Genomic DNA, 20,458 nt, shown 5'->3' with positions numbered 1-20,458 from the left:
TTTTGCAGATTTATTTTTACCCTGATAAATAAGTGGAAGTTATTTGTCAAGTTTTGTTATGGAACTGAAGTATTCAGAGCATTTACTAATGTACAGTTGGATAAACAGCTCAGTTCACAGCAACATCTATATATATAAATCGGTACTTCTGTCATTCTGTCTGTCATCGCGTGTGCTTATGGGTATGCACTCGAAAGTTACAGGGCGTTCCTACGCGCGCGTTACCTCAAAAGAAAGCTTACGCTTCCGAGACGGTTTTAAGCGTATTTACGTTTCGGCCGGGCTAAAATCCTGCCCGCGGTATCCCAAAAACCTTCAACGTTCCGCTCATTAGCATCTCATTATCCGCTCATTAGCGACAGAGTGACCTCGAGCTCGACCAATCGTACGCCGGGTTGCTGGCGTGTGCCGCCGGGCCAATCGGTGCGCGTGTGGCCGGGCTTTATCGTTCTGAACCGAGGTGAGTCACCGCCATCTTGATTCCAAACTTTTCCTTTCTTTTTCCCGCTTTCTGCGTCTTAAAAAAAAACGTTGCTTTTAAAACACATATTGTTTTAAAAAAAAATGATTTAGAAAGTAATTAACTTATCTAATCTCATTAATTTTCCTACCTTTCCCGTTTTTCCAGGTAGGCCTAGAAGCCTCGGCGTCTCCTCCGCACCCACGCCCGAGCTAGGCACCTCCCGGCCCCACTCGAAGGCTGGAGGGCCGAGCCTCAGCCCAGCGCCGCTAGGGTGCGCGCGCAGCAGGAGCTGAGACGTCTCTGGCTCAGCCGGGGGGCGGGGCTTGCTGAGCATCCAGCGTTACCCTGGCAACCGGGCCCGCCGGACGTCTCGCACAGCCGCAATCGGCGGTCTTCACCTGGGGGGGGGGGGGGGGGGGCCGCGACCCTCGGGGGGGGGGGGGGGGGCCGCGACCCTCGGGGGGGGGGGCTGGTGCCGCGCGCGCAGCAGGAGCAGCTGAGACGCGGCGTCTCTCTCTCTGGCTTGGTCAGCGTCACGGTTGCCCTGGCAACCGGGCCCACCGGCCGAGAGACACGCCGCGTCTCAGCTCCTGCTGCGCGCGCAATCGGCGGTCTTCACCTCGGGGGGGGGCCGCGACCCTCGGGGGGGTCGCCCCCCGCCCTCCCCCCTTCCCCCCTCCCTTCCCCGCCCTCCCCCTCCCTCCCTTCCCCGCCCTCCCTTCCCCCTCCTCCCTCCCTTCCTCCCCCCGCCCTCCCTTCCCCGCCCTCCCCTCCCCCTCCCCTCCCTCTCTTCCCCCCAGTCGCACTCTCTCTTCCCCCCAGTCGCTCTCTCTCTTCCCCCCAGTCGCTCTCTCTCTTCCCCCCAGTCGCTCTCTCTCTCTCTTCCAACAACAACATTCCCTCGAAAAAGCCTCGGCACCGCCGGGCACTTCAGCTAGTACATTTATACAGTGCCTGTCGTGTAACAAAACATCTTCATCCAGAAATGAATGTCAGAAAATATAGCTTATTCAACTCTGAAAAATTGTCAGAAAACCTAAGTTATGAGGTTATGTTTGTGTTGAAGGTTGGAAGAATGAAAATACTAGGTGCCATTTAACATTAATCGCTAAACTCCTCCAAGAGGAAATTTAAATAAAATTGAATTTACTCAATTTTAGACTCAGTGCTGTTAACAGGGTGAAAATATATAGATTGTAACTTATTTAGACAATACATCTGATTTTGATTTTAGAATGAAATATAAATGCATTTATTTGTTTGTGTTCAGTGCAAAAATTGCCTGTCACTGGCTCAGACAAGAAATATACTTGGTTGCTGATCATATAGAATACATATTTAATGTCTTCCTTTATATTACAAAAATGTGGCTTAATTAAAAATATAAATTCAGCAGTTCATTAATATCCATTGAAACTAAAACATTTGGGAAAAGGCAATGTAGGAGAACCAATGGACAGATGCTTTTCATGGCTGAACCAAAACAAAATACTATTGTACATGAGCGTGTCACGATGAGTGGAACATCCAGTGTGGGGCATCCCTCTCACCAAGAGAAGAGTGAAATACTATATTGCAGTGGGAATAAAATAAATAAAGTATGTGCAGCAACAGTCTAAGGCTTGAAATAGTTTGGGAGATTTCTATTAAAAATAATTATGAATACGCTAATTATTTTGGGATCAAGCATCACCAACTTGGACATCTGGAATGATTTCAGGTTAGCAATTTACCTCACAAACAAAAGCAGAAACAAATAAATCACAGGCATGTCACTTGGCCATTTAATTCAGAACAGCTTAGAATCTGTGATATGTTTTGAATATCAGTCTGCAGAACTTACACAAACACCAAAGGCATCTGAGGAACCCTGTAAACATTCACCTCACACAGTCTGTATGGACTGAATGCAATGAGCTATCAGCCAAGGTGATCTCCTTTCAGCACATTCACTCCCTGTATTTCCCAGTTATGTCTTGCAGAGACCAGATGTGGCAGAGTTTTGCCATTAACCAACCCCCACCTCCACTAGTCTCTGCTGAGAAATTTATCTTGGTAACTTTGAGGGGGTGGGTGGGGGGGGGGGGCGGAGAGGGAGGGGATCGAGAGGCAAAACACTACCCTGTAAAATCAGGATTACTCCAAAACAAAATGAAAAAAATGTGGTAGAAGAACATTATTGGCAGTACTTATAAGGGGATAGTATTTATCTTAAATTTCATTTTCCTTTAATGACATCCGAATTAACAGATAAATTGTATTAAAACATTTCTACAAGGTGAATTTTGTCTGGTTCTTTGTCTACTCATCATTAACTTGTTACATCGGAGATGCCAGTGTGCACATAGGTCTATCAAAGGATAGTAAATACTTTGGCTATTTGATGGTTAACTTTTACTACCTGATGATAAAGTGCCAGTGGCCCCTTTCCAAAAAAGATTTAACCTCATTAAATATAAATTTACATTTCTGTATCATAACTGTTAATGTCTTCCTAAGGCTTCCTTAAAATAGAAATGGATTTGTTTAAATGGCCTTGAAATCAAACAGATGACAGAATTTTTCATTATTTAGGTTGATCTTGGTCAGCAGCCATCTTATTTTTGAGTTCCCAGTAGTTTTTCAGTCAAGAGTCATTCTGGTTCATTGCAGTGTTGGTAATCTTTTTTTGGGCGAGGTCACACGTCAGTCTACATTCTTGCTCTCTTACCTTAACAAGTAAGGACTTATTGTATTGCCTAAATATCTTCGACTGCACAAGGAAACTGTACATTTGGCACAAAGCAATCTGAAATGGTGAAAGTTCATAAGTCAAATAAGTTGTTATCTGTAATGCCCATTAAAAAATTCCCACTGAAATTAGAATGGATCTGAAAATTAAATATTCATAAGATAAATTATTCATTGAAAATATGGATAAAAAAGTAAGGCATACATTTTGATACTATGCAACAACATAGTAGTATCCTGCTTTAAGCAGTTCTCTGGATTTTTGGTTGACTTTCTTCTTCAGGGTCCTCTTCAGATACCCGTTTGCCAGTGGGAAGTTCTACATGATCATTGATTTGTGTGACAGGATACAGATGTACATGTGTTGGGGAAGATGACTCAATATTTGAAATGGCTGACTCACTGTCTAAATGGACCTCCACAATTTCAAGTGTTGTCAGACCTGCAGATCCATTTGATGAATTATCATTAGGCTCAATGAAGGATATGACATTTCCAGAACCAAGGTCCATTTCAGATGCCGCAATCACATCTTGTGATGTCGTCATAATCTCATGCTCAGAGGTCATGATTTCATGTGCTGATGTTACTATACTGGTGGGTATGGTCAGTCTAATGCTGCGACTCCTGGGAGACAAAGTTGTAGTGCCTACTAATACTCGTTTGGTTGTACTCTCAGTTCCATTAGTGCAATCATCTGCAGAGTCCTGAATAGAATCAGGGCTATCATTAGCTTGATGATTTAACTTGTTGTACTCCTTCCGTAGCAGTTCCACCTGCCTCTGTAAGAGTTCTCTATGCTGCATTTCCATCTGTTCAATCTGAAAACAAAATAACAGATTACTTCTAGCATATTTTTTTTTTGATACATGAATTGCTTAGTGTATTCTATCCAACCAGTCATCTTCTCGTATCACAAAATTTTATCACACAAATAATTTAAGCCTTTACTCTCATTTGGGTTTTTGTAATAAAAAAACATGCAATCATCATGATGGTGATTCTGTCCATTATTTGGAGTTTTAGTATACACCTGTCCAAAAATGATTTGCTTTTTAAACTGATAGCAAAGTATACAGTAAAAGCAAAATTACATTTCAAGAATGCCTAGGAGGGACTTGAGAGATAGTAAAACTGTTCATGGCATCAAATGTTTTTCCACTTTTCAGAATTATTATCCTGCAGTCTTGGGCAGGCAAAGTGTGTTTTAAATGTATAGTAAGACTACCTGTTCAAAAAAGACGTGACATATGCCATCACTGTGAGTCATTCAAACCTCTGTGGCACACCTCCCACGGGTTACTCAAAATGAGCACTGCAGAGGCTGGAGAGTAAGTTGATTCCTGGTTGAAGAATGATTTGTGTCATAGGCAGAAGTAGAAAGGGAGGGGGTGGAGAAAAGGGAGAAATGCCTCAACGCCTTGAACGTCACTGATGAGATAACTCACTCTGGCATTCAGATGGCGACAGTAATGAGCTAACTCCCTGGGTGCTTGGGCTGATTTGCACTGCTAAATGGTAGCCATTTTTATGTCAATGTTTGATCTGGTCAAACAATAATTCAATGAAATTAAATTGCAATGTTCAGTCACCTAATCGGCCGCTAAGTGGGTTTTGGAGATATTAGCCAATTAAAGACTAATTTGAAATTAGAGATGGTTTCAAGTAGAAGAATGGAGGAGCCACAGCAAAATGAGTAACCAGTTAAGAAAAAACTAAACTAGAATACCTGAGTTCACAAAGTTCAGGAGTCAAAAATAATAAGGGAAGAACATAAATAGCAGCACAAAATTCCTGAACAGAATCATGAATATAAATCAAGAGTTTGAGTTTTTTGTCTAAATAAGGAGATGGAAAAAGGTTTTCGCTCTCCTGAACGCTGTGTGCATCATTACTGTCCAATGTGGTATTAAGGGATGCAGACGAGGAAGATCAGTAGTTCGATCCTTGGTCATGCCACATTAGAATTAACCTCAGCATCCCTGGGCTATGTGTGGGGGGAGGGATATCTCACACATATGTAGGATTGTCTTGACCCAGAATCTGACACTGTATATACTTTTAAGGATTAGGTTTGTCAAATTCTTCCAAAGGAAACTGGACAGATTTTTGTTTTAAGATTCCAGCTTAAATCCTAAGTGTGACTTTTTTGGGGGGCGGGGTGGCGGGGAAGGAAAGAAGAATATTACTAAGATGCATACTAAAAGAAAGTTGGCATAACAATGGATCTCGACATTCTGGCTCCAGGATATTACTAAGTGGATAATTTAAGTTGCTATGAAATGTATAATAAACGCCACCATTATGGGGCACTCCAATCACTCATGTTGACATACTTTGTAAATTCATGACGACATTCTAATGAAACACTTGCTGTACGCACATCACGGTTCCATTGCAGTTGCCCATCTTTGCCTTCAATATTTATCTGTTGGATTTTTCATGATTCGGAACAGGGCAATCTGGTTGATTTCTCTACTTTGATCTGCCACAAAATGTATTACATGCAAGCACAAGTAATTTTCTTAAATCAGGTTTGAGAATCATAAATTTTAGATTATGTACCCTAGGTAGTGTGTTCCCCGTTCTTTGAAGGAGGAAGACTACATTCAAGGTATGTAATCCAAGCAAATAGGGCATTTTCTATTGGGACACTGCTTCTTTAATACTTCTTAGCCTCACACTAGGTCAGAGAGAGAAAAATATCAAAGATACATAATTTAACACACTTCCTTACTTGTTCATTCTCCACATGTAAATGAATGATGCCTTAAATTTGAGACCAGCTTGGAGCACAGAAGGGCTAAAACAAATGTAATATCTTAGTTTGTTAATCAAGACAATAATGTTTCACAAATGCATGCAGGTTACATCTACCTTGCATACAGTCAATTGAAGCCATTCTCACATTGGCCCATGAGGTGGCTACAACACTAGCAGAACGAGTCTTTACTTTTTCTGATCAATCGCTAAAAGCTAACACAATGAAACACATGTCACTATCCATTTAATGGTACAATGCTGCTAATGGGTTTACCAAACATTGTGTTACCAATTGAGAGCAACACTGCTAAAACTAATAATAGCCTTGATTCTGGTACTATAAAAAGCCTTGGCTCAACAAAACAGTAAAATACTTTCTCTTCATGACCAAAACACGTGATGCTGAGTAAAACTTAATTAAGACTAATGAAACTGAAAATATTTTCAGCAAAACCTTGTTCCATCCAAGTGCCAAACACTATGGAAAAGGTGAACTACCAGGCTAAGAAGATCACCTGGTTTTGTAAATAATAAGAGCTAGAAGTATGACAGTTTTCAAAGCAAGGAACTTAAGATCACAGTGAGGTCAATTTTTGTCTTTATCACCAACAGTAATCTGGCAGGGAAAATTGCATGCCATTTATAGAACCCACCTGATTTTCATTCATTTGATTTCAATGGAATGAAAATCAGATGAGCTCCATAAAGACCGCCGACCAGATTACCATCTAGGCGATGAAGATGAAAATTAAAATCTACCCCATAGTTTTGTGGATTCATTTGAGTGTGGAAAAAAATAATCAGATCACAAGGGAAGAAAGGGTTAAGCTTCCAGATGAATCTCAAATTTGGACACTATCTGATGTTACATAAGAACATAAGAAATAAGAGGAGTAGGCCATTCGTCCCTTCGAGTCTGCTCCGCCATTCAATAAGATCATGGCTGATCTTCTACCTCAACTCTGCCTTCCCACATTATCCTCATATCCTTTGATTCCCTTAATATCCCAAAATCTATCAATCTCTGTCTTGAATATACCTGAATCTACTGAGCATCTACAGCCCTCTGGGGTAGAGAATTCCAAAGATTCACAACCCTGAGTGAAGAAATTTCTCCTCATCTCATTCCCAATGGCCGACCCTTATTCTGAGACTGTGACCTCTAGTTCTCGACTCGCCAGCCAGGGAAAACATCCTCCCAGCATCTACCCGGTCAAGCCCTGTTACAAGTTTATATGTTTCAATGAGATCACCACTCATTCTTCTCAATTCTAGGGAAAATTCTCCCACTGAACTTCCCTAGAGAGGGCAGTAAGATGCAACCACAGTCAGCGGAACCTTAAGAGATGAGGGGATGGACTTTGACTGTATTAAAGGTGGCTAATCAGGAAATCACATCTCGGCAGGTTGAAGGAGTTATCCTGGCAGCAAAAGGCAATTCATTTCCATTTATCAGTGCAGGTTTATTGAAATTGTTGTTTTCTGAATGTTAAGAACGTACACCACAAAAGGAAGGCAATCCTGCATCAACCTGTTCCTGCTCAGGCGTACACTAATATTTTATCTGCGGTTTCCTGAGCTGACAGAATGTTGAAGTTCTGTCAACACAATGCCAGATAAATATGGTGTCTCTGCAATGAGCAGAAAAGGACCAGTTTAAGCAGCACATCGCTGTTGTGCGATTGACCAAAGGCGCAGATTGCTTGTGGACCAATTTCCTGAACAGGATCAACTACATTACTTGTAGTTCTAGACAATTTCTGTGGCAAATATCTGCAATTAGGACCACACATAGGCCTAGAAATTCAGTATAGCCACTTTTGGGGCGCTAAAGTCGGGCGGCCGCTAAAGTTTGCGCCCGGCGCAAAGTCGCGCCACCTTCGCCGATATTCAGTCGCATCGCCCCAAGAGGCTGCGCTGCGCTAAAACAGGCGATGCACGACTATCTTTAGGCGCTAAGCCGGCGGTGCTGAGCGATACCCCCGAGGCCGGGTGTAGCGCCGGTGCGGCGAGTTGTTGATTGACGGCAGACACTCTGGCGCCGGTCAGCTCTTAAAGGGGGAGGGTGGATTTGTTTGCCTGCCACGCCCTGCACACTGCAGCCCTCAACCTAGGCCTGACCACTTCAGCTTCATCTGCACAACGCCCAGGGCTATGGAGAAGGCCAGGGAGAGAGCGCAGCGCTTCAGCGACGGTGACCTGAGGGTGCTGGTTGGCGGAGTGGAGCGCAGGCGCCATGTTCTGTTCCCAGAAGGTGGCAAGAGGCCGCTGCCCAGCGCCTACGGGAAAGCCTGGAGGGAGGTCTCAAACAGGGTGTCTTCCAACAGCGTGGTTGCCAGGACTCCTGTGCAATGCCGGAAAAAGTTCAATGACCTCACTCGGGTTGTCAGGGTGAGTACCCTTTCCAGTGTCCTCCTCATCCCTGCATGTGCACCTCACTTTATGGGCAAAGGGACCTGAAAGCCCTAATGGCCAGCCCTCATCCAGCAGCTATGGGACTGTCATGAAAATCACTTGCACATTCAGCACTTTACACACTGTACAAGCTATTCGACCATGGGAGGCATTGCAGACAAGATCAGGGCTTCACACTGTACAAGCTATTCGACCATGGGAGGCAGTGCAGACAAGATCAGGGCTTCACACTGTACTTAGAGGCCGTCCTTTCTCTTGCAGGCCAAGGTGGCGCACAACCGGCGGAAACGAAGTGAGACCGGGGGAGGCCGTCCTGACGTCAAAGAGCTCTCCAACCTCGACCAGCGTGTGGAGCGCATTATGGCAGGCCGGCTGATTGGCCCCATCGCCAGTGGAGATGCCGACCCTGTTCTGGGCACCAATGGTAAGGGCATCACCTTTTTGACCTCTCTCGTTCCACTTGCGCCTCAGATCAGCATCCTTTGCCACTGTCCGACCAATGCAGTGAATGGCAGCACTCATGCCTCCCTCGCTGCCGCCCTGTCCTCACTCTAAAGCTACTCTTGTGCCTTCCTGCTTTCAGATGGTGAATCGCCAGGTGAGGAGGCGGGCCCTCAAGCTGCCACTGTCAGCGCTTCCGAATTAGAGGAGGAGGAAGAGGAAGCCGGCCCATCAGTGCCACCCTCAGCCGCGCCAGCCCATGGCGATGAAGGGGACACGTCTTCCCTGGAGGGGAGCCGGGGGAAGGGTCGGAGGAGAGTGAAGCTCCGGGACCCAGCGGGCTGCAGCAACGCGGGAGGGGTGGGGGAAGCTCGGCGGACTTCTCCCCAGAGGGCGAGTGCGGCCTCCAGTCCTGCGACGGTGAGCGCAGAGGAGGTGCGGCTCCTGGAGGAAATGGCCGTCCAGGCTGAACGCAGGCACAATGAGCTCATGGCTGCAGTGGCAAGGATGCCTGACTCCATTGAGTCTTTGTCAAGGAGTGTGCAGCAATTTGGCACAGCACAGGCCAGGAGTCTGGATCAATTCAGTGCAGCACAGGGCAGGAGTCTGCAGGACTTCGCGGCAGCACAGGCGGCTTCGAGCCAAGTGCTCAGTCGTGCCGTCCATTCACTGGCTGTTGTCATGCGGACACAGACCAGGGCCACACGGGCACTAACTGCTGCCACCCTCGCTGGATCAGCCAGGCATCGCCAGGGCACTCGCCGCGCAGCAGCAGCCCAGCAGTCTGTTCTTCAGCTGTTTGCTGCGCATGCTGCAGTGCTGGCCCGTGCGAGTGCCAATGTATCAGGCGACCAGGGAGCACCTGCGATCTGTCAGGTTGGCACCATTCCTGCAGCCGACACTGCCACTCTGCCATTGCAGCTGCCACGAGCCGCTGGACAGACTGCTGCCGCCCAAGCAGAGTTGGAGCAGTCAGCAGCCGGCCCCTCCAGGGCCAGAGCTGGTGCAGGCCGACCCCCAAGGGCATCTGCCGTCTCGCCATCTGACCCTCAGCAGCCTTCCCCCAGCCTTGCTGCAGCCACTGGGGTCCCATTGAGGAGGAGCTGCAGGGCGGGCAGGGGCCAGGCAAGGATGCGAAAGGCATCGCCCTCGCAGGGCAAAAAGTAGAAGGTCTGCACAAATGCTTTGTAGTTGTTGAAAGGCCGAGACTGGTGTAGTTGTGTTTTTGTAAGGCCGAGACTGGTGCCTTTCTTTGTTTTTGTAAGGCCGAGACTGGTGTCTTTCTTTGTTTTTGTAAGGCCGAGACTGTTGTCTTTTTTAGTTTTTGTAAGGCCGCGACTGTTAGTTTTGTGTTTTTGGAGGGGGCTTCTCCACATGAGGTTGTAATGTGGGAAGGGCAGAGGTTTGCAATAAATTAATGTTCTTAAATTGCACTGTGCATGGTTTTTTTGTCAAGTCCTGGTTGCCCTGCTCGGCTGAGGGCTTGTGGAGAGGCGACATTCATCTGCTGACATTGGCACAAGCCATTCCCTGAGAGGGGGCCTAGAGCCGACGTTCAATAAGCCGGCGACGGGCGGCCCTTGCACTTTCTGCCTCCCTCCTGTGCTGGTCCTCCTCCTCCTCAGGTGGTCCTCCAATCTCTGGTGGCAGTGGCCGAGTCCTGCGGCTAGCCAGGTTGTGCAGCATGCAGCAAACGACCACGAAATGGGAGACTCGCTCCGCCGAATATTGTAGGGCTCCACCGGAACGACCCAGACAGCGGAACCGTTGCTTCAGGACGCCGATTGTTTGTTCGATGATGTTCCTGGTCGCTTGATGGCTATCGTTGTATCCCTCTTCAGCAGGGGTGCTGGGCGCACGGAGCGGGGTCATCAGCCAGGTACACAAAGGATAGCCTTTGTCCCCGAGAAGCCATCCTCGTGGGTGAGGCTGGGCCTGGAACATGTCTGCCACCGAAGTCTGGCGCAGGATGAAGGCATTGTGGCTGCTGCCTGGAAAGCGGGCATTGACAGCTAGGATGAGCTGCCTGTGGTCACACACCAGCTGGACGTTGAGCGAATGGTAGCCCTTCCGGTTGCGGTAATCCTCGGAATTCTCCAGAGGTGCCCGCAAAGCCACATGCGTGCAGTCAATGGCGCCCTGCACCATGTGGAAGCCCGCGAATGCTGCAAAGCCCATTGCACGCTGTTGCTGCTTGGCAAGGGCCATGGAGAAGGAGATGAACTGACGTCTCCTTTTGAAAAGGGCATTGGTCACCTGGCGGATGCAGCAATGCACGGCGAACTGGGAGATGTTGGAAATATCCCCAGTAGCGGATTGGAAGGAGCCGGTGGCATAGAAGTTGAGAGCCACCGTCACCTTCACTGCCACCGACAGAGACGTCCTGCTCCTCAGATGTGGCTGCAGATCACCGCCAAGCAGGTGGCAGATCTCTGTGACCACCTCCCTTCGGAATCGCAGCCTCCGAACACACTGCTCGTCAGACATGTTGAGATAGGAGAACTGCTGGCGGTATACGCTGGGTGGGTAAGGCTTCCGTTCCCGACGCCTGTTGCCCCCTCTCCGTCTAGCCAGGACTGCCACTCTCTCACGGCGTCTGTGAGCCCTTTGGATGCAATGGAGAAGGCCAGCGTTTGCACCAATTCCAGCCCCCATAATATGTTAGCAAACAATGATATGTCAATGAAGGCAAAGACAAGTGGAAAGCTGTGGCCTGAAGCCACAAGTACCTGTCCGAGTGTTGAGCCAAAGCAGAAAGCTCTCTACCTTAGTCTCTCTGCAAAGATCCGTCTCTCAAGAAGGAGTGCTGCGAAATGGCAGCCTTTTATAGTGCAGGAGGAGTGCCCTTTAATTTGCACCCCCCGCGCCCCGCATCGACTGAGCACCGTTCCACTCTACCAGTCGCTACGGGCGCCAGGCGCACAATGGGGCGTCGCGACTGAATTTCCGGTTTGGGGCGCACAAAGGGTGTTGCACGAGGAAATGACGTCAGGATCTGCGCGCGCAGCTGAGCGCGCGCAAAGACTTTGCGCCGCCGCTAAATCGTGAGTGAAGTTGGGGAGAGGCGCAGATCGCGCTGCGCCCGGCCGCTAGCCGCCTAGCGCCCAACATCTCCTCCTCCTAAGGTGCTACCGGCTGGCGCAACCAACTGAATTTCTAGGCCATAGAATCATACAGCACAGAACAAGGCCATTCAGCCCATCGTGCCAAGCCAGCTCTTTGAAAGAGCTATCCAATTCGTCCTACTCCCCTGCTCTTTCCCCATATCCCTGCAAATGTTTTCCTTTTCAAGAATATATCGAATTCCCTTTTGAAAGTTACTATTAAATTTGCTTCCACCACCCTTTCAGGCAGTGCATTCCAGATCATCGCAACAACTCGCTGCAGAAAAAAAATTCTCATCTCTCCTCTGGTTCTTTTGCCAATGATCTTAAATCTGTGTCCTCTGGTTACCGACCCTCCTGCCAGTGGAAACAGTTTCCTGGTCAAAGACCCCTGAAGGATGATGATGGAAGTACCCATTGCTAGAATATGAGATGGTCCAGAATTTGGAGGAGCAATTCAATCAGATCACTTGGCTTTGGAGACACAATCAGTATAATGCATAAATTACAGTTTCCTGGCACGATACAGAATGCTTCAGGAACTCAGGAGAAAGTTCAGCTGCAATGGTGTAAATGAGATTTGCATCTGTTACCAAGAAGATGATTGGATCGATCATCTCCAAGTCTTAAGGATAGTGTTATGCTTAAACTATGGACCAGAAAGGATGGAAAATTTGACATGTCTTATGGTCAGGGAGTGACACAATGTTAAGAAGTCTACACCTGGAGATGTGTAGAAATAAACCGCTGAAGGACATATCCGATGCTGGCTACATATTGCTCAATTCATAAGGAATTTGCGTTTTCCTGGGATATTCATAATTTGGAGGGGAATATTGATGAGTCAATTTCCTAAAGGCATACATGAAGATGCTATAATTAAACAAAAAGTCATTAAAAAAAATATTTTGGGGGCTGTTAGCAAGCTAAATAAGAATTAACTGTCAGGAAAATGTTATCCCTATCGGAGCATAGGCTTCCTGAGGTGTACAGTAGTTGGCTAATCTCCTGGACATACCATACATAATGGGCAATAACAATGCCATCTTGGACCCCTCCTCATGGATGGACTGAACTGTTTCAAGACCTTTAATTGGACTTGGGGTCAGAAACCTCTTTTCCACTTGCAGCTGAACTACAGTTGAACCTTAATTATCCACTGCAATGGAAGTTAGTTGCTAGAAAAAGCCTTGACCAGAAAAGTTACCACTATAGAAAGAAACAGCTAAGATGTGGTTTCGGGACACAAACATCACAGGCTAGGTAGCTCACACAACTATTGTAAAGTTATATAAAGACTTAAAGATGCAGTATCTCTGGTTTCTCCAATTCTGATATGGATTCTTTTTGGTACTTGTACGATAAATGAATGAATAAAAGAGAATATAGAATACTCGTGCTCTAAATCTAAATAGATAAGTGATTTTTTTAAAATTCGTTCCTAGGATGCGGGCGTCGCTGGCAAGACCAGCATTTATTGCCCATCCCTAATTGCCCTCGAGAAGATGGTGGTGAGCCACCCTCTTGAACTGCTGCTGTCCGTGAGATGAAGGTACTCCCATTGTGCTGTTAGGGAGGGAGTTCCAGGATTTTGACTCAGCGACGATGAAGGAACGGCGATATATTTCCAAGTCAGGATGGTGTGTGACTTGGAGGAGAACTTGGAGGTGGTGGTGTTCCCATGCGCCTGCTGCCCTTGTCCTTCTAGGTAGTAGAGGTCGTAGGTTTGGAAGGTGCTGTCGAAGAAGCCTTGGCGAGTTGCTGCAGTGCATCTTGTAGATGGTACACACTGCAGCCACGGTGCGCCGGTGGTGGAGGGAGTCCATAGCCTTTGCTGTATCCAGTATGCTCAGCCGTTTCTTGATATCACGTGGAGTGAATCAAATTGGCTGAAGACTGGCTTCGGTGATGGTGGGGACCTCAGGAGGAGGCCGAGATGGATCATCCACTCAGCACTTCTGGCTGAAGATGGTTACAAACGCTTCAGCCTTGTATTTTGCACTCATGTGCTGGGCTCTGCCATCATTGACAATGGGGATATTCATGGAGCCTCCTCCTCCCGTTAGTTGTTTAATTGTCCACCACCATTCACAACTGGATGTGGCAGGAGTGCAGAGCTTTGATCTGATCCGTTGATTGTGAGATCGCTTAGCTTAGTCTATAGCATGCTGCTTCCGCTGTTTAGCATGCAGGTGGTCCTGTGTTGCAGCTTCCCCAGGTTGGCACATAACTTTTAGGTACGCCTGGTGCTGTTCCTGGCATGCTCTTCTGCACTCCTTATTGAACCAGGGTTGGCCCCCCTGGCTTGATGGTAATAGTAGAGTGAGGGATATGCCGGGCCATGAGGTTACAGGTTGTGGTGGAATACAATTCTGCTGCTGCTGATGGCCTACAGTGCCTCCTGGATGCCCAGTTTTGAGCTGCTAGATCTGTTCTGAATCTATCCTATTTAGCACACGATGGAGGGTGTCCTCAGTGTGAAGATGGGACTTCATCTCCAGAAGGATTGTGCAGTGGTCACTCCTACCAATACCGTCATGGACAGATGCATCTGCGACAGGTAGATTAGCGAGGATGAGCTCAAGTAGTTTTTCCCTTGTGTTGGTTCTCTCACCACCTGCCGCAGGCCCAATCTAGCAGCAATGTCCTTCAGAACTCGGCCAGCTCAGTCAGGAGTGCTGTTACCGAGCCACTCTTGGTGATGGACATTGAAGTCCCCCACCTAGAGTACATTCTGCGCTCTTGCTACCTTCTGTGTTTCTTCCAAGTGGTGTTCAACATGGAGGAGTACTGATTCATCAGCTGAGGGAAGGCGGTAGGTGGTAATCAGCAGGAGGTTTCCTTGCCCATGCTTGATCTGAAGCCATGAGACTTCATGGGGTTCAGAGACAATGTTGAGGACTCCCAAGGCCACTCCCTCCTGACTGTATACCACTGTGCCACCACCTCTGGCAGGTCTGTCCTGCCGGTGGGACAAGATAAACCCAGGGATGGTGATGGAGGAGTTTGGGACATTGGCTGAAAGGTATGATTCTATGAGTATGACTATGTCAGGCTGTTACTTGATTAGTTTATGGAGTAGCTCTTCCAACTTTGGCACAAGTCCCCAGATGTTAGTGAGGAGGACTTTGCAGGGTCGACTGGGCTGGGTGTGCCGTTGTCGTGTCCGAAGCCAGTGCCTAGGTCGATGCCAGGTGGGCCATCCGGTTATATTATTATTATTGTTTTTCGTAGCGGTTTTGTACAACTGAGTGGCTTGCTAGGCCATTTCAGAGGTCAGTTAAGAGTCAACCACATGGCATATCTGGAGTCACATATACGCCAGACCAGGTAAGTGTTAGATCCGTGTATTTTTGATGTTGTGTGTCCTTCAATAACTAGACACGAGACTGCAGGAACAATCAACAGGTATTTACTGGATGAGGGTTACTCTAAAACTAAACGTACAGATCCCTACTCGGGGTTTATATACAGGTGCGGTCACTGCCGGTACTACAGTATACAGGAGCTGTAAAAAGTAGTTCTCCCCTTAAAGGTACATACACTACAATTCCTCCCCTTTTAGATTGACAGTACCATAGCATTCATTTAACAATTAACACTTTTAACGTGCACATTAACTGAAAATAGTCCATTTATAAATTCAGTCTTTGGGGCGGCTTCCTGATCCTTTCTGGATAGCGCCTTTCCTGAGTGTCGTGTTCTTGGTGCGGAGGCCCCCTGTTGTCAGTTGGTTCATCAGCTTCCGATGCTACTGTTTCTGGGGTAGATGCTACCTGTATGTCGGGTTCATCACCAGGTGCGCGAGACATGGGGTTGACTCGTTCCTGTGACTCTAGGATCTGGTCGACATGGCGTGTCTCAATGTTCTCCCCAACATCCACTGTGTACATTAGTGGCCCCTGCCGTGTGCATATCGTTCCTGGTTGCCATTTCTCTGTTCGGTAGTCGCGGGCCAAGACTGGTTGCCCTACATTGAAGCTCATTGTCGGCTTCTCATTGATGTGCTGGAATTGCTTATTCTCAACATCTCTTCGTACATTTGGTCTGAGCAAATCCAGACGAGATCTCAACCTTCGGTTAAAGAACATCATGGCCGGGGTCTGGTTGGTGACTGCATGTGTCGCATTTCTGTAGGTTAACAGGAAATTGTCCACCTTATGCTGCAGTGGAATGTCGTCATCGCACATGGCCCTTACTGCTTTCTTAAAGGTTTGTACGAACCTCTCAGCCAATCCATTTGTGGCTGGATGATACGGGGCGGATGTGCAATGCCTTACCCCATTCCGTTTCATGAATCTTCGAAACTCTTCGGACACAAACTGTGGTCCGTTATCAGAGCAAATCTGCTCTGGCAAGCCGTTCCTGGCAAATATGGTCCGTAGGACTGCAATAGTTTTCTCCGTGGTGGTGGACGACATTTTGATCACCTCAGGCCATTTCGAGTGCGCATCCACAGCTATTAGAAACATTGAGTCCATGAATGGACCAGCAAAATCAATATGCACCCGTTGCCATGGAGATGAGGGTCACTTCCATGGGTGTAGAGGGGCATGTGGTGGTGCATTTTGGACCTTCTGGCATCCTGAGCAGCTCTTTGTCAGGTCCTCGATTTGCTGATCGATCCCCGGCCACCACACATAAGCCCTAGCAAGGCTTTTCATTTTCACCCCTCCCAGATGGCCTTCGTGAAGCTCATTGAGCACTCTCTCCCTTAACTTGGGTGGAATTACCACTCGGGATCCACACATCAAGGTCCCCTGGCATACTGACAGCTGTTCTCTTCTGGATGAGAATGCCGGCAACAGTGAGTCGCCAGGTGTTGGCCATCCCTTCACCGTCAATTCATATACCTGAGACAGTGTCGGGTCGTTTCGGGTCTCCTTCTCTATATCAGCGTTAGTTACAGGCAAGCGTTCAATTATAGTCGAATGAAATATTTCGACAGGGTCCACTGCTGGTGCTTCCTCCGCAGTAGGCAGTGGCAGGCGTGATAGCCCATCAGCGTTTCCATGCTGTTTCGTGCCCTTATACTCGATTTCATATTGGTTCGGCCCTAGAAAAAGCGACCATCGTTGTAGCCGTTGCGCAGTCATCACCGGCACGCCCTTCTTTGGATTAAAGATGGAGACAAGTGGTTGGTGGTCCGTCAGCAAGGTGAACTTCTGCCCGTGCAGATAGTGGTTGAACTTTTTCACTCCCCACACTAGGCTGAGGGCCTCCCTGTCAATCTGGGCGTAGTTACGCTCGGCTGAGGTTAGTGACCGAGACGCAAAGGCTACCGGCCTCTCCGAGCCGTCCGGGAACTTGTGCGACAGCACCGCTCCAATGCCATAGGGTGATGCATCACACGCCAACCGAATGGGTAGTGCTGGGTTGAAATGAGCCAGCACCTCTTTTGATGTAATCAATTCTTTGCACTTCTGGAAAGCTCGTTTACATTCGTCATTCCACTTCCATGGTATCCCCGTTTGCAGTAGGGTGTTCAGTGGGTGTAGTACTGTAGACAAATTCGGCAAGAACTTATGGTAGTAATTCACCAGCCCGAGGAACAACCTCAGTTGTGACACATTTTCCGGTGCTGGAGCCTTGACTACTGCCTCAATCTTTTCAGGGGACTTATGTAACCCCTCTTCATCAATAACGTGGCCACAATACGAGATCTGTTTCTGGAAAAACTCGCATTTGTGGTGATTTGCTCGGAGCCCATATTCCTTCAATCTAGTGAGCACCTGCTCCAGGTTGGCAAGGTGAGCACTGTCATTTTCGCCTGTGACCAGGATGTCGTCCAAATAACACTGGGTCCCTGGAATCCCTTGCAGGACTTGATCCATTGCCCTTTGCCAAATAGCCGGAGCTAATGCTACCCCGAACACCAGCCAGTTGTATTGGTAGAGACCTTTATGAGTGTTGATCGTAAGGTACTGTTTCAAGGCTTCTTCTACCTCCATTTGCAGGTACGCCTGGGCCAAATCAATCTTAGTGAAGCGTTTCCCTCCAGATAGCGAGGCGAAAATATCTTCAATCCGCGGGAGCGGATATTGTACCGTGTGAAGGACTGGGTTCACTGTCACCTTAAAGTCCCCACAGATGCGAACTTTCTTTGGTTCCCCAGGTGTATTACTCAACGGCCTCTTCATTACAGGAACGATGGGTGTGGCCCACTCACTCCAGTCCACTTTGGACAGTACTCCTGAACATTCCAAACCTTCCAGCTCTGCTTCGACGGCTGGGCTTGCATTTTCCTCTATTTTGATCGTCGTTGTTATGCCTTTTAGTGTTCCAAGTCCCTCCTGGAACACTTCTTGTGCGTCAGTTAGCATTTTTGACAGTCGTCCAGGTGTGGCGTCGTCATCCTTTTTGGCATCCACAGTCAGTGCTTGTATGGAATGCCAATCTAGCTGTATCTTCTGGATCCATTCACGTCCTAGTAGTGGTGGTCCTCCATCTGGCAATACATATAGGTCCATTTTTGGTGTTTCCTTACTGTTATATACAACGTTCACCCTTATTTTTCCTTTGGGGTAGACTTTTTGCCCCGTGTATGTCTTCAAGACAATCTCTGTATCTCTCAAGGGTATATGTGAGAATAGCCGCTTGTAGTCCCTTCGGTTTATGACTGTTAGGGCTGATCCTGTGTCCAATTCCATTTTCAATTGGACTCCAGCTATCTTGAGCGTGACCCAGATAGTTTGATGATCCTCCGTTTGGATCACCTTATGTAGTTTCAGACAACCCAGTTCCTTGCTTCCGGAGTCTGTATCACTTTTCTGTTCGTCTGAACTACTCTCCGTCACCTTATGTACCTTCTTGTACTTCTGCTGTGGAGATTTCTTGCTGCTGGTTTTCTTTCCCGACCTGCAGACTCTTGCTATGTGTCCTACTTTTCCACACTGTCTGCACACTTTGTCCTTAAACCAGCAATCAATATGGTCGTGTGTTGTTCTGCCGCAGCGATAACACTTCACTGTTCCGTATGACATTTCATTTGTGCCATATTCTTGCGGTCTCCGTTGTATCTCTGCAGCGCCCCGTGCGGCTGCTTCGTGCGATGCTGCCATGCTGAAAGCCTTTTCCAGCGTAAGGTCCTTTTCAGATAAAAGCCGTTTCTGGGTTCCTTCACTTTGAAGCCCACACATAAACTTGTCCTTTAAGGTATCTGCCAGTCCCGCTCCAAACTGGCAGTGTTTCGATAGCTTACGCAGTTCCGTTAAATACTCAGCATTACTTTCATCTTTATGCTGGTTCCTTTTGTGAAACTTAAATCTTTCTGCTATCAGCAGCGGTGTGGGGTTTAAGTGGTTCTGTAGGGTTGACACTATGGCCTAGAAATTGGGTATAGCCCCGCTTGAGGCATTAGAACTGGCGATGCGCAAAGTTTATAGCCAGACGAAACTTATCGCCGACTGGCGCGATATTGGGTTGCATCGCCCCCAAAGGGGATTGAGGCGCTAAATCAGCCGTTGCACGGTGCTCTTAAGGCGCAAAAGGTCAGGCGCTACTCAATATCGACGCGGACGGGCGCAGCACAGGTGAACTCAATTACGGGAAAGCACGAGACCTACAGGCGCCGGCCGGCTTTTAAAGGGGCAGGTCAGTCAGACTGAGCTTAAACACCCAACGCCCTGAAGGCCTCAGATTCGGCGCTCGCCCTTGTCTGGCGTTAGAAACTTGTGCATTATGGAGAAGGTTAGGCAGAGAGCAGAGCGCTTCAGCACTGAGGCTCTGGACCACTTGGTGGCTGCAGTTGAACACCGTCGAGAGGTCCTGTATCCGGATAATGGCAAGAGGCCAAATCAGAAGGCTTATCGACAATCTTGGAGGGAGGTTGCTGTGAGGGTGAATTCCAGCAGCATGGCGACCAGGACCCCTGTTCAGTGCAGGAAGAAATTCAACGACCTCAAACGGATCGTTAGGGTGAGTGATGGTTTACCAAACTTGTGCTTCCCTCCATCTGCAGCTGACTTCGGGCACCCTGCTGCAATGATGCGCCAATGGCCATCTGTCAGTATGCACCCATGGCCCTTTCTGGCCACACACATGGACAGATGTCTCAAGGCCTCATGTAAGGGCTCTTGCACCATGGGGGGCATGCGATGAGGTCTCAAGGCCTCATGTAAGGGCTCTTGCACCATGGGGGGCATGCGATGAGGTCTCAAGGCCTCATGTAACAGAACCTCCCCTTCTTTCCCCTGCAGTCCAAGATGGCACAGATTAGAAAGGAGCAGCGTCGAACCGGTGGCGGACCTGCACAAGTGGTCACTCTCACGGATCTGGAGGAGAGAGTGCACCAGATACTTGGAGGGCGTCTGTCTGGTCCAGTGACCACTGCATCTGCCGACCCCATTACCGACAGCGAGGGTAAGACGCTCACCTTTTCCACCTGTTGCCTTCCACTTGGTCCCCCCGCCAGCATGCATCCTCAGTGTGCAGCCATGTCAGAGCCTTGCCGCAATCTGGCATGCCTTTCAGCAAACCTGCCCTTTTGCTAAAGCCACTCTTCCACCTCCCACTTTCAGATGAAGCAGCACCAACTCGGGCT

At 48.0% G+C, this 20,458-nt stretch overlaps 1 protein-coding gene across 3 annotated transcripts in view; it reads right to left on the bottom strand.

The window, feature by feature from the left end:
- Positions 1-1,777: 1,777 nt before the first annotated feature.
- LOC147104295 (uncharacterized) overlaps positions 1,778-20,458 on the bottom strand; it is an 89,308-nt gene continuing 70,627 nt past the window's right edge. For 2 of the 3 annotated variants that reach the window (XM_085961487.1, XM_085961489.1), the window contains exon 8: positions 1,778-4,014. In XM_085961487.1, coding sequence (XP_085817613.1) covers positions 3,436-4,014 — 579 coding nt within the window. In that variant the 3' untranslated portion in view covers positions 1,778-3,435. The remainder of the gene's footprint in view (positions 4,015-20,458) is intronic. The other variant, XM_085961488.1, reaches the window with a different exon arrangement.

Source organism: Somniosus microcephalus, chromosome 19 (assembly GCF_052327205.1).
Source record: "Somniosus microcephalus isolate GS21.2 chromosome 19, FLI_Smic_1.0, whole genome shotgun sequence".
Classification (NCBI taxonomy): domain Eukaryota; kingdom Metazoa; phylum Chordata; class Chondrichthyes; order Squaliformes; family Somniosidae; genus Somniosus; species Somniosus microcephalus.
Note: the sequence above shows the minus strand (reverse complement) of the source record. Positions and strands in the feature narration are given on the sequence as shown.